The 13958-nt window shown below is 51.0% G+C and overlaps 1 protein-coding gene across 3 annotated transcripts in view; it reads left to right on the forward strand.

Moving 5' to 3' along the window:
* The window catches only part of SIRT6 (sirtuin 6), a 32556-nt gene that overhangs the window by 12390 nt on the left and 6208 nt on the right, over positions 1–13958 (forward strand). The window contains exons 4-7 of one of the 3 annotated variants that reach the window (XR_016348193.1): positions 7222–7281; positions 8213–8308; positions 8897–8977; positions 9725–13900. Coding sequence is in view for 1 of the 3 variants with exons in the window: in XM_075903015.2 (XP_075759130.2) it covers positions 7222–7281; positions 8213–8308; positions 8897–8977 (237 nt within the window). In the remaining 2 variants the exon portion in view is untranslated. Of the gene's footprint in view, positions 1–7221; positions 7282–8212; positions 8309–8896; positions 8978–9724; positions 13901–13958 lie in introns of those variants that run through there. The other 2 variants (XM_075903015.2, XR_016348192.1) reach the window with 2 other exon arrangements.

A 13958-nucleotide genomic window follows, 5' to 3' on the forward strand; every position in this document is an offset into this window, starting at 1 on the left:
TTTGTTTTAGGTAAACTGGGATTCATCAGGTAAGGTTCCCGAACACCCATCCTGCCCCATCTCTTCTGTGAGAAACCTGTACTGCTGCCTGACGGACTCTGCAGTGCCTTTCAATTATGCTTTGCCACATACACCTGCAATCTGTTAGAAAGGGCACAAGGAGGAGAGTCTTGAGTTTCAGGTTAATAATCCTCTTATGCGAGCTGTGGTTTCCTTGATTTGTTTGTTTCTCTTCCTGCATCCTCATTATAACAGTGTCCAAAACAGCCCGGTGCTGTGCCCCGTAATGTGTTATGCACTTGATTGGCGTGTGGATGCAGACTCTCCAATCCCCACGTGAATGACAGTAAAGATTGAACTGCACTTAGGTAAAGACAACTTCAAGGATGTCCTCAAAGGAACCTGCCTTTCCATTAGCTCAGGCTGGAAAAGGCAACTTCTGCCTTCAGGAGAAACTTTAATCTACAATGAAAATACCCCAGACAGCACATTTCAAGCACTTCAAACAAATGGGTTATTTGCCTGGTGTGCTTGAGTGCTTGGATCAGGTGGGTAGATGAGAATGCAATTTTAATTCAAGAAAGAAAGTATAAGGGAAGAGGAACTGGGAAGCGGGTGTGAATGGAAATTACCTCCTTAGAGAAGGTGCATCTTACAAAGACCATGACATGGTGTTAACTAACGAGCCAATCTAGTAGCTGTCTGGCTTGAGGAGATATTTGCTTGTGTTCTCATCCCGTGAGGCAGCTCAGAGCTGATTTCTTTTTCTTAGCAAGACAAATGGCCCTTTGACAAAGTCAGACCTGAGTGATTGGGAAAAGCGCGGTTCCCTACACATCAGAGTCATTTTCTTTGCAATGAGGGGGAGCCAACTTCACACTTCAAGAACGTTCTAGTGCGAGCTATGACTCAGGGTTGGTCTCTCTTCTTTTTTTAAATTCTGCGGCCTGGTGTGGATACACATTTGCAGGCATTAAATTGAAGGTGTGAGCATAGGTGCCTGCTTCCTCTCTAGCCAGGAAATACTCCACCCCCCCCCACTCTTCCCCAGGCTCTGCCCCTACTCCACCTCTTTCCCCAAACCCCTGCCTCTTCCCATCCCTGCCTCACCTGCTCCCTATCCCCAGCCACCTCCTCCCCAGAGCAAAGCCTGTGTCCACTCCTCCCCCTTCCTCCTGGAGCTTCCCGAATGCTGGGAAACAGCTGTTTGCAATGTTCCAGAAGTGCTGGGAGGGCAGGGGAGGACTGGAGTTGGTCAGTGAGGTCACCAGCAAGTCAGAGGGGTGTGTGGGAGGGAGTTGAGTTGTCAGTGAATGCTCAGCACCCACTAATTTTTCCCTGTGGGTGCTCCAGCCCTGGAGCACCCACAGAGTCGACACCTGTAGGTGTGAAGGTTGTTTTTTAACTGGCTTAGTTTAACTGATGCAGTTTCTGTGCATGGGCAAAGCATGAGGGTCACACTCAAATACTGCTATGAACGTTACAGGTTTGAAAGGAGCTTTTTATAGGAGAAACACTAGACTCCGATTTCAACCGGTGAATGAAAATTATAACAATTCTAAGATGGTAAGAAGGAAGTGATTGAGCTTCTTATGCCTACAAAGACGCAAGAGGAAAGCAACCAAACTGCCGAAAAAAACCCAGCACGGAAGGGGAATATATTAAACCACTGGTTATTGAGGGTTGTGTGGCTAGTGGGTGGCATTAAGTGCCTTTGGATGTTAGGGCAATGTGTGATCCTGTGATCTGCTAAGGCTTGACTTGCTAGACTCTAGATGGCACGGTCAGGATAACTGATGCTATGGTCCTGAATGAAGCTGGCCAGCTCAATTTGTTTTTAGGCTTGAGTATCGAATGGGGGAGGCGGCACTTTCTCATCCTAGCTAAAGAAAATGTAAACGCTACTGATCAATATGGCAAGTGCTCACTAATTGCCAAGTATCAGTGTGAGAATTCCTGACTAAAACTGGACAGATTGAAGGAAGTGGTGGAAAACAAGTGTTGGCGTAGTGAAGAGACAATTGTGTTGCACTGACAGTGTTTACATGCCTAGAGTTGATCAGGAGAAAGCATCCATGCTCATCTTGCGGTGCAGAAAATCTGTTTTTTCTTCAAGATCAAATGTTATTGAATGAAATTTTCCTCATCATTGATATAGTAACCCAATGTCTGAGAGTCTGTAACGCTGAAATGCTGGCTGTTCCCTCTGGGCGGCGCTGTTGCCTGAAATGCTGGCTGTTCCCTCTGGGCAGCCCGTGCTGCATGGGGAGTGTGGGGGCCCAAACGGCCGCTTGCTCCCTCGCGGCGGCCCAGCTGAGCAGCGCAGAAGTCAGCCGAGAGCCACTGTGGGAAGAGAAGGGGGGGGTGGGGCAGTGTCGTAACATGCCCAGGGGGTGGGGCCTGGCCATGTACGTCACTGCCCCGCCCTCCTTCGCTGACTTCTGTGCTGCTCAGCCAGGCCGCCACGGGGAAGCACAAACAGCTGCTTGCTCCCCCGCGGCGGCCCGGCTGAGCAGCGCAGAAGTCAGCTGAGCACCACGGTGGGAGGTGAAGGGGGGCGGAGCGGTGATGTGCAGTGTGACAGCGGCTCCAGGCCCCGCCCCCAGCCGTGTATGTCACCGCCCCGCCCCCTTTCACCTCCCGCCGTGGCGCTCAGCTGACTTCTGCAGCAGGCTGCCACGTGGGAGCAAGTGGAGCAAGCGACTGTTTGGACTCCACGCTCCCCATGCAGCACGGGCGCAGTTTGGGCTCCGCAGTCGCCCGAGTGAGAGGCAGGAGGGGGAAGAGAAGAGAAAGAGAGAGACAGAGAGAGAGGCAGAAGGCGGAGGAAAGCTTAGAGAGAGAGAGAGAGAGAGGAGGTGGCGGCGGCAGGAGGAGAGAGAGACCGGAGGCTCAGGAGAGAAGACAGACGTGGAGGAGAGACCTGAAAATCCCATCTTATGACGGGCTAATTGGCTAGTTGAAACAGAAGAGCTGAATATTGAGTTTGAGCCTGCATGTGAGATGCGTTTCTTGTCCCAGTGCTGGGCTTTCCAGCCGTTCAACATTAATTCATTTAGGAGCAATCTCTGCTCATCAACACCCAACAGTGGCAAAAACCAAACAGTGACACTGCCAGGGGAAGAACTGAAAAGCAAAGACGTGACAAGAGTTGCAACCTTCTCATTCTCATTTCACCATGTAGCAAAAACCGAGCCATTTGAACAAGGGATTGAAGCAGTTTGCCCTGGTTGTTCTTTTCCAGACAGACTTAAATGCCCAGGTCTACGCCATCAATTGTAAATGAAGACAGGGAGAACTAAAGAATGAACATTGCCATTAATGCAAGAGGGTTGGTTTCACATGAGATGTGACCAGATCACAGCTAGATACATCCATATGTTCTACTTAATGGAACCACCTTTCCTATGAGAACCACTCCTCCTTCCTAAAAGAATATGGTTTCCAAGTTGTGGAAGACACTATCCAAAAATACAGAGAAAAGTATGACAGGCTTTTGCATTTGTCCAGGCCATCGGTTCCCAACTGCCAGTCCGGTGCCAGTCCATGAACCACTGACTGCCAGGCCACGGCGGCTCTGGGTGCCGGAGCTGGAGAACATCACCCGGCCAGTGTTCCCTCTGAGACCCACCCACCACCTCAACCCACCAGTGACTGCTCAGCTGCTCCAGGGCAGGGCCACGGGGCGGTCAGCTGCCCTGCCCCAGGAGCAGCAGGGTAGCCACCACGTGGCCCTGGTCCTAGCTTCAGCCCTTCCCCTGTGACATGGCTCTTTATGGCAGTGGGGCTCTGGAAGCAGGAGGCTGGCACTGGGAGGTCTGGTGGCGGGGGCTGGCAAAGCTGAAGCTGGCTGTTCACAGCGGCTGGGGTGGGGGAGGGTGGTGCTTTTGGCAGACTGGTAACATTTTATTTGCATATTCATTATTTCATAACAAATATGCAAATAAAATGTTGCTGGTCTGCCAGAAGTTTGTGAATGGGTTTGCTGGTCCGTGCCACAAAAAAGGTTGGGAACCATTGATCCAGACAATGTTGTTTGAAAAAGTGAGATCTCTAGCGCAGTCATCCTGAACATCTGCTGGATGGGGGTTGAGCATTGGAACAGGTTGACTGTACCCCCTTGGGATAGTAGAGACTAGGAGTCAGTCAACACCCATTTTCTGGGACTTCTGGGGTGTGTCTAGACTACAGGGTTTTGTCGACAAAAGTGGACTTTTGTTGACAAAACTATATCTGCGTCCACACTGCCTTTCAGTTATGTCGATATAATGTCGACAAAACTCAGCAGTTTTGTTGACGTATGTAAACCTCATTCTACGAGGAATAACGCCTTTATCAACAGAGTTCTGTCGATAGAAGGCATTATTGCATCTACACTGTCCTTTGCGTCCACGCTGTTATGTCGACAAAGCGGCTTGCTTTGTCGACAGAACTGGATGTAGTCTAGACGCTCTTTGTCAACAGAAGCTTTGTCGACAGTATCTGTTGACAAAACTTCTGTCGACAAAACCCTGTAGTCTAGACATACCCCTAGAGTGCAAGAGTAACAGACCCCTAAAGAAACAGGAGCTTGGGACCATCCTCCTCTCTCCCATCTGCTGCTGCCTCTGCACTTTGGCTGCTCTAAAAATCCCAGAAGCCTTAAAGAGATACATCACCAAATGAAGTTAATGGGTAGCAGGTTTAAAACTAATAAAAGAAAGTTCTTCACACAGCGTGTAGTCAACCTGTGGAACTCCTTGCCAGAGGAGGCTGTGAAGGCTAGGACTATAACAGAGTTTAAAGAGAAGCTAGATAATTTCGTGGAGGGTTGGTCCATAAAAGGCTATTGGCCAGGGGATAGAAATGGTGTCCCTGGCCTCTGTTTGTCAGAGGCTGGAGAAGGAGGCAGGAGACAAATCGCTTGATCATTGTCTTCGGTCCACCTTCTCTGGGGCACCTGGTGCTGGCCACTGTCGGCAGACAGGATACTGGGCTAGATGGACCTTTGGTCTGACCCAGTACGGCCGTTCTTATGTTCTAAATTAACTATTTCGAAATAAGATCTTTTGAAATGACACTGTAGTGTAGACATACCCTACCTGAGGACCTGTCCCATCATAGGTCCCTTATGTTGGGCATGTATCCTGGAAAATCATGTCATGGACCTGCCCACTGACACCTCTGCATGACCTGGGACAGAGATATTCTGTGATGTTTGGATGCGGGGGAGGAGGGAGAACTTGCTGGCTTCATTGGGTAGGAGCTGACGATGTTTAGAATGTAGAATGGGCGCTGGGAAGAGAAATCACCAAAAAGCGATTGACTAATCCCCTTGTCCCTGCAATACTTAAGGGAGGAGTCCCCCTGTTTCAAGTTAATGTAATGCAGAACTCAGAGAGACTGTCTCTTTACATCTGCACCTGGCGAATGTCACTAACGTTGAAAGTTGCACTGAGCACAAGGGGAACTTGGATTAAAACAAATCACGCGCTTTCCACAACAAAGGAACTTACAAAGAGGCACTGATCTTACAGAAGCAACTGCAGGTGGTTTCCGAGGTACCCAATGAATCAGGCTGACAGTACTGTTGCAGTCTGCGGTAATTAACTCTTGAGGTAATTAACAGCAAAGAACTAGAATCATGCCAGGACCAAATAATAAAAAAAATCAAAGAAGTGATGGACCTATGTCATTACTGATCTCAGATAAAAATCACAGATCAGGCCCAGAACAGGGGGAAGAAATCAGAAACGTACTTGTGTATGCAATCTGAGACGCCTCTTTCCTTCTGTAGCATTTCACACCGGAAATTGTACCTTTGTTGTGGGGTGATTTGATGTGTCACACGTTGTTACATCTACATGGTGGCAGTAAAACTATGGGAAACCGGTACAGTTCAGTCCCTAAAGTTGTCTCTCTTTCAAAGGCCTGCTTTTAGCATTAGTCAAGTGTGTCTGTTGCCTTGGGTGAAACTTCCTTATCAGCAAGGTGCAGAAAAAGCAAGAAGGTTGGGAAATGTGTATCCTCTATATCTAAGGCTGTATGGTAGGCCGGAAACCAGGATAATGTTACACTGCTAGTTACCTACTGTGACCGATTTCCCCATTCTTGGTCTGTTTCCCCCACTCATCCTTTGTCTTGTCTGTTTGGCTATGTCTAGACTGCAGGCTTCTTTCGAAAGAGGCTCTTTCGAAAGCATCTTTTGAAAGAGCCTCTTTCAAAAGATCGCGTCTAGACTGCAGGCAGATCTTTCGAAAGAGAAATCCGCTTTTTCGAAAGAGAGCACCCAGCGAGACTGGATGCTCTCTTTCGAAGATGGCCTCTTTACATTGAAGAACACCTTCTTTCGAAAGAGGAACTTTCGAAAGAAGGCGTTCTTCCTCGTGAAACGAGGTTTACCGCCATCGAAAGAAAAGCCGCGTTCTTTCGAAATAATTTCGAAAGAACGCGGCTTGAGTCTGGACGCAGGGGAAGTTTTTTCGGGAAAAGGCTACTTTTCCCGAAAAAACCCCTGAGTCTGGACACGGCCTTTGGGTGGTAAATGTTTGGGGCACAACCACTCTCACTGCATGCATGCACAGAGCACCCTGGCTTTGGTTGGGGCTGCTATTAGTTGTATTACGGTAGCGGCTAGAGTGAGAACTCTGTGGTGGTGTTTTTCATTTGCTGAAGGGCTGGCTTTCCATTTGAACCTACTAAGATTGTGTGCTCCTTCAGGCAAGAGCATCCCTGTGTGCTGTTTGTGCAGCACCTGCCACAGTGGGGGCCTGACCTAGGAACAGGGCACCAACGCGCTACCACAATACACCTACCTAGAAAGACACTTTGTTCTTTATTCCGAGTAAATTCCCTAAATCCAATCAGTTGCATCGGGGTAGGCTCTTGTGGGTTAACTGGGTGTTGGGGAACGGTGGGAAATTGATAACAAAGCTGAGGGTGCCACTAGCAGAGGGCTCGTATGAAAATAATCTGGCTCATTTTTAGGGTGATTCACCCTATGGCATCATCACAGAAACCTTTGGGCCACATGGCTCGGTTGCTGCCGGCCCAGCCCAGGAATGTGTCATCCGGAACAGTACGTCTGTGAGAGCTAGACATTGTCAAAAGCTTAACTGGAGGCTGTTTGGGCCTGCTGCATCCACACCGGCTGTGAATAGGAATCTGTCGAGCTGGCTGATGCATCAGCCAGGGGCCGCGTGGCCACCGGGTTTCTGTTCATCTTCGCTGTTTCTTCCGCAGGGACAAGCTGGCCGAGCTGCACGGGAACATGTTTGTGGAGGAATGTGTGAAATGCGGCAAGTACGTCATCCCTCCTGCTCGAGACACGTGTGTGAGTCTCTCCACTGCCGACAGGCATTGCGAACCTGTGGTGTGTGTCTGGGGCACACGTGGCTGCTGCAGTTTTGGATTCTGTTCTATACCTGGTCTAGCGTGAGTCGAGTTTGATCTCCCCCAGGGCTTTTCTGACAGATAAGCCCATGATGCAGACAGCCCAGGGCATGTGATATGAGCAGATCCTGGATAAATACTTAAATCTTGCCCCTCAGTGGGAGATCATTATCTCGTGTCCCTAGAAGATGCTCACAGCTCCTGTCATCAGCTCATCACGTTATATTGGTCATGCCCAGGGTTAAATATCAGTGGTCTCTCCATGTAGTTGAAGCAAAATACAGGACTATGTAGCACTTTAAAGACTAACAAGATGGTTTATTAGGTGATGAGCTTTCGTGGGCCAGACCCACTTCCTCAGATCAAAAAAAAACAAAAACCTTTTTTTGATCTGAGGAAGTGGGTCTGGCCCACGAAAGCTCATCATCTAATAAACCATCTTGTTAGTCTTTAAAGTGCTACATTGTCCTGCATTTTATTTGGGCATAAGCTGTCGTGGGCTGCAGCTCCCTTCCGCGGAGAGATGAAGTGGATGCTTCAATACGGCCGAGCTTTATACATACAAAGCTTATGCCCCAATAAATGTGTTAGTCTTTAAGGTGCCACAGGGCTCCTCATTGTGTTTGCTGAAACAGACCAGCACAGCTACCTCTCTGAAGAATGATTCTCCGTATTTCTCTGCCTTTCCATCTTCCCTCCCATTACTCAATCCCATGACCTGGAATCTGGCTGGTGCTTTCTAGCATCTGTCTTATCGACGCACTTCCAGGCAAATTGTTGTGAACAGATTTTGTTTTTTGTCTCGTGCCCCAAATTGCATCCTTTCTTCTTGTATCCACAGGCAATATGTGCGGGACACCATTGTGGGCAGCATGGGCCTCAAGCCAACGGGCAGGCTGTGTGATGTCTCCAAAGCCAGAGGGCTTCGTGCCTGCCGGTATGTATCACGTAAGGACGGCCTCGGGGGAAGGGACCCTGCAGAAACTTACCATTTATGACACTCCCGGACTCCAGCATTTCCTGCTTCTGTGTCTTTGGTTTGTGTCACATGGCACCGTCCCAGCATACCCGGTAGGGCTCCTCTAGGTACTCAGTGAAGGGCCCACGGCTCTCGTTTGTGTCTGTCTTAGGAGTGGTGAGTCTGTGCTCACACCCAGCTGGGTTAGCTTAAGTCTGTGAAACGCTGTCTGATGAAAAGCAGAGTCTGTGCAGGAGAAGATACAAATGGGAGCTTGGCACCCAGTTCACATCGTGTCTCAGTAGGAGTTGGGTTCCTAGGTGTCCTTTGCATCTCGGAAAATCTCCCCCCCCCCCTCCCGTTGCTCCCTGAATACTGGTTACCCAGAGCCCTGGCTGGGTGGATTTAGTTGGGATTGGTCTTTCCTAGGGCAGGGGGCTAGACTTGACGACCTCCTGAGGTCTCTTCGAGCTCTATTATTCTATGATACAGCGAGTCCCTGTGTCTGATTATTCCTTGTCTGAGAGCAAAGCCAACCCTGTTTCCTGTTGGGTTTTTTTTTTCCAGAGGAAAGTTAATCGACACTATTTTGGACTGGGAAGATTCCCTGCCTGATCGGGACCTCAGCTTGGCAGATGAAGCCTGCAGGTATTGCTTTCCACAGCACTGGGGTTTGGCTCCTGTTTGTTTAAAACCTGGTACTTCAATAAAACCTCCCTACGATAAATCATCCAACATGAAAATTCTTGCTCTCCTCTCCAAGCATCTTGCCTTCTGCTGGGCTGGATTAGACTGTTCAGATACTTGGAATCTGACTTGCCATTCCTCCTTCACTGACCTTTTGCTCCAAGATTTTAACCCTGTCTAGCCCTTAAGAATGACTGTAGCTGGTGTGGCAGGGTCAGGCCAGAGGACTCCTGCAGACTGGGGGAAAGGCAGCCCAAAAATGGGGAGAGACCTGCTAAATAGAAGCAGAGGGCAGCAGGGTGATTACAAGCAGCTGGGAGGGAGCTGGCGCAGGCAGATTGGGGCCAGCTGACTCCACTGCTGGCTTGCTGAAGGCCTTTAAAAGCCTCCCCAGTTGGAAGGTGGAAGGGAGAGTGAGAAGACAGGAGGGGAGGTATAGGGGAGACAGAGCAGGAGAGCAAAAGTTTGAGAGTGAGTCATAGCAGCTTCAGCGCAGAAAGAGCAGGGGAGGGAGTCCCAGGAGGAGTGGCTGGGCTCCCTATCACGGAGCCCTGCTGCAAGCCCCAACCCCTGGGGAGAAGGGCGAGATACTGGCCCAAGCAGTGGCCTGGGTAAGAGGGGCCCTTGCCACACGTGGTGTCAGGAGTGGGATGCTGCTGTGAGGCCTCACAGCGACCCTAAAACAGGTTAACTTGACCCCTCTTAAAGGAGAAGTACATATGGAGGCCCTGGTGCAGGCCACCGCGGCCCAGCAAGAAGCTACCTGGGTGCAGATGGCTGCCCAGCAAGAATCGGTGCAGCTCCAGCAGGAAACAAACCAGCTCCTGATGAGCCAGGCAGCTCAGGACCGACCACCCTGCAGGAGGGGGTAAATCTGCCTCTGGGCAGCCAGGACCTTCAGCTGAGTCAAGACAGGACGTGGCCATTACGCGCCAGTTGTTCCTTACAGAAGATGACGGGACAATGATGTGGGGGCCTCTCTTTTGGCCTTTGAAAGGACAGCCTTGCGGGAGGCCCGGCCCCAAGCTGAGCATTTTAGCCCCTTTCCTGAGTGGGGAAGCCCCGAGGTGCATTTTGACGTGGCTGAGGAAGCAGCTTCCAATTACTCCCAGGAGAAGGCTGAGATTCTGGCGTGGGCAGGGGTCAGGGCAGCTGTGAGAGCCCAAAGATTCCACGAATGGAAATATCGGGAAGAGAGAACCCCCCGAACCCAATTATTTGTCGTGGTCCATCTGGCCCGGAAATGGTTACAGCCCGAAATCCACAGCCCAGAGAAGATCGCATCGTTGTCCTTGACAGGTATACAAGGGGGTTACCACCAGACCTGTGGGAGTGGGCTGGGCAGAATGACCCATCTACGGTCGATGATTTAGTAGCCCTCGTGGAGAGGCGGTTGACTGCCAAGGAGCTTTTCTCGACTCCCTGGGGAGGCGGTGCGTCGGAACACGGGGCCCTCGCTCCAAGGGTCCATGCTCCCGAAGCCCCAGACCGAGCACGGACAAAGAGAAAGGAGGCAGAGGAACGACTAGAGGTTACAAAGGGATTTGGAGGCTGGGGTAGAGAGTGCCAGGGGGCAAGGCCCAACAGCCCAAAGAAAAGGGGGGATATAGGTATTACGCCTGCAGGGAAATGGGGCATATAGCAGCGCAGTGCCCTAATATAGAAAAGCCTGTGCAATGTGACCTAGGAAACCTGCGAGGCCCCTATGCCCTGATCAGCCTTGTAGGTATTGCAGTAGACCCCCATCAGTACACCCGGCCAGTGAAAATGAATGGGGTAGAAATCACCATGTTAGTGGACTCGGGGAGCGCGGTTACGTTGGTCTCGGGGAAGCTAGTGGGGCAGGACCAGCTGACCCGAGCCAAGTGCACTGGGATTTCGGGTGTGCGTGGGGATGTTAATTATTACCCCACCATCCCTGGGAAGAGAGAAGTTCAAGGAAGTCTCTCAAGTGTGACAGTGTGAAGGCTTCTCTATCCAGTGGTCATAGGACGAGACTTCCCCAGGTTTAACGACCTGCTACCGCAGGACTGAGCAGAAAAAGGTAACTCCCTCCCGATCTTCCATGAATTTTCCCAGGACCTGTTCCCTGTGCTAGGGCGCCCCCAGAAGATGAGGCGGGAAGGAAGGGCCGCTAAGAGGTTGGGGACAAGAATCTTGGCTCAAAATCTGAAGCAGGAACTTGCAGGGGGTGGGAGCCCATCTGACTACTCGGAGGGAAACCCTGGAAGTAGATGAGCCAGAAGCAGGAGCCAGCTCATCACGGGAGGGAACAGAGAGGCCCCCTTGAGCTTAGACATGTTAGACCCTCATGGGAAGCTTTTGGACAGGATCAAGCCAACGACCCAGTCTATCAAAATGTCCATAAGAAGTTGGTCAAGGTTAATGGGGTCCCCATGGAGGGAAGGAGCAAGGGTACTGGGCCTTATTATATAATTAAGGGGGATCTGCTATATAGAGTAGCTCGTATAGAGGACCAAGAGGTGAACAAGTCTTGGTATCTCAAAGGCACCGGAGGGTGGTACTGGAGGAAACACACAGTCATTTGTTTGGGGGGCATGTGAGGGTAGGCAAGACCCTGGACTACAGTCTATGGAGGTTCTTTTGGCCAGGAATCTACATGGAAGTCTGGAGATATTGTGCTGCCTGTCCTAAATGCCAGTTACACGGGCCCCGACCGCACCTGAGGGCCCCGTTGGTACCCTACCAATCATTGAAGTCCCCTTCGAGAGGATTGTTGTGGACATAATTGGGCCGCTAGAGAAGTCTGTGTGAGGCCATCAGAACATACTAGATGTTTTGGACTATGGCACCCGGTACCCAGAGGCAGCGCACCTACGCAATACCCTGTCCAAAGCACTAGAGAGAGCTAATCCAAATTTTCTCTAGGGTTGGGATACCCAAAGAAATCCTAACGGATCAAGGGCCCCCCTTTGTGTCCAAGCTCGTGAAGGACTTACGTATCCTGCTCCACATTCAGGCCCTGAGGACGTCTGTCTGTCATCCCCAAACTGATGGCCACATCGAGTGGTTTAACAGGACTCTGAAAAATATGCTCCAGGAAGTGGTAAGCCGGGACAGCAAAGACTGGGATACTCTGCTGCCATTTCTCAGGTTTGCCGTAAGGGAAGTCCCTCAAGCGTCTACTGGATTCTCTCTGGTCGAGCTTTTGTATGGGAGTAACCCACAGGGTATTCTGGACCTCGCCGAAGAGGTGTGGGAGGAGCAGCCCAACCCAAGGAAGAGCATCATTGATCATGTGCTCCAGAGGAGGGACAGGACAGCCAGAGTCACCCCCGTAGTGCGAGAACATTTAGAGAAGGCGCAGGAGGTCCAACAGGCCTATTACAACTGTCAAGCGACTCCCCGAAAGTTCCAAGTGGGAGACTGGGTGACGGTGTTGGTGCCAACGGCCGAGAGTAAACGCCTAGCCAGGTGGCAGGGGCCATATGAAGTGATACAAGCCGCTGGCAAGGTGGATGACAAGGTTCGCCAGCCTGACAAGCGGAAGCCGGAGCAAATATGTCATCTCAATTTGTTGAAACCCTGGCAAGACAGAGAAGTGCAATTGGTTGCTGTGGGAGCACCACCCCAAGAGGAGAACTCACAAAGGCAGCTGGGGATTTCCCCTGAATTGACCCTGGACCAACGGGCAGAAGTAACTGATATGATTGAGAGAAATCATGATGTGTGTTCTGCAGAGCCTGGGAAAACAACTGAGACATCGTCACTGATCCAGGAGTGAAGATGAACATTAAGCCCTACCGAATACCCGAGGCAAAGCGAGGGGAGCTCCAAGTTGAGGTTAAGAAAATGCTGGAACTCAGAGCCATTGAGAAGCCACGTAGCCAGTGGTCCAGTCCTATTGCTTTGGTGCCCAAGCCTGATGGAAGCCTACGGTTTTGCAGTGACTTCCGAAAGTTGACCGAGGTGTCCAAATGTGATGCCTACCCCATGCAATGGGTAGATGAGCTAATCAACCAACTGGGGAAGGCCCCATCTCTGTCCACCCTTGACTTGACCAAGGGCTACTGGCAGATCCCTTTGGCCCCAGGAGCCAAAGGAAAGACGGCCTTTTCAACTCCAGAGGGCCTCTTCCTGTATACGGTCCTCCCCTTTGACCTGCATGGGGCCCCTGCAACACTCCAAAGCCTTACGGACAAGCTATTACGCCCGCATGCCAAGTATGCGGCCACCTATTTAGATGATGTTGTTGTCCACAGCCCAGATCGGGATACACACCTGGAGAAGGTGGAGGCTGTGTTGGAGACCCTGAGGAGAGCCGGCCTTACGGCAGATCCCACTAAGCATGCGATTGAGCTAGCCGAAGCTAAATACCATGAATATATTGTAGGAAGGGGCATAGTGAGGCTCCAACTCAACAAAGTGGAAGCAATGCGAATTGGCTGCAACCAACCAGGAAGAAGCAGGTCAGGGCATTTCTAGGACTGGTTGGATATTTCTGCGGGTTCATTCGCCACTTCGCTTCCAGGGCTTACCCCTTCGCTGACCTGACCAGAGTCTGCGGCCCCGACAGCGTAAAATGGACCACTGCAGCGGAAGAAGCTTTTACGGATCTGCAGTGACCCAGTCCTCGGAGCCCCTGCTTTTAAAAAGGCGTTTATCCCGCAGCCTGATGCCTCGGAAGTGGGGTTAGGAGCAGTGTTGTTACAAATGGTTGGGGAGGAAGAACGTCCGGTCTTATACCTCAACAGCCAGCTCCTGCTGAGGGAAGAAGAGTGTGTCGTAGCAGAGAGGGAATGCCTTGCAGTAGCATGGGCCGTGGAAAGCCTACGCTACCACCTGCTCCGGCGAAGGTTTACCCTGGTCACCGATCATGCACCCCTGCGATGGATGCACCGGAACAAGGACAGGAATGCGAGGGTAAGCAGGTGGTTCCTGTCCCTGCAGCCCTCCTACTTCTGGGTGCAACATAGATGGG

The sequence above is a fragment of the Pelodiscus sinensis genome, chromosome 32, assembly GCF_052426305.1.
Source record: "Pelodiscus sinensis isolate ZL-2025 chromosome 32, ASM5242630v1, whole genome shotgun sequence".
NCBI lineage: Eukaryota > Metazoa > Chordata > Testudines > Trionychidae > Pelodiscus > Pelodiscus sinensis.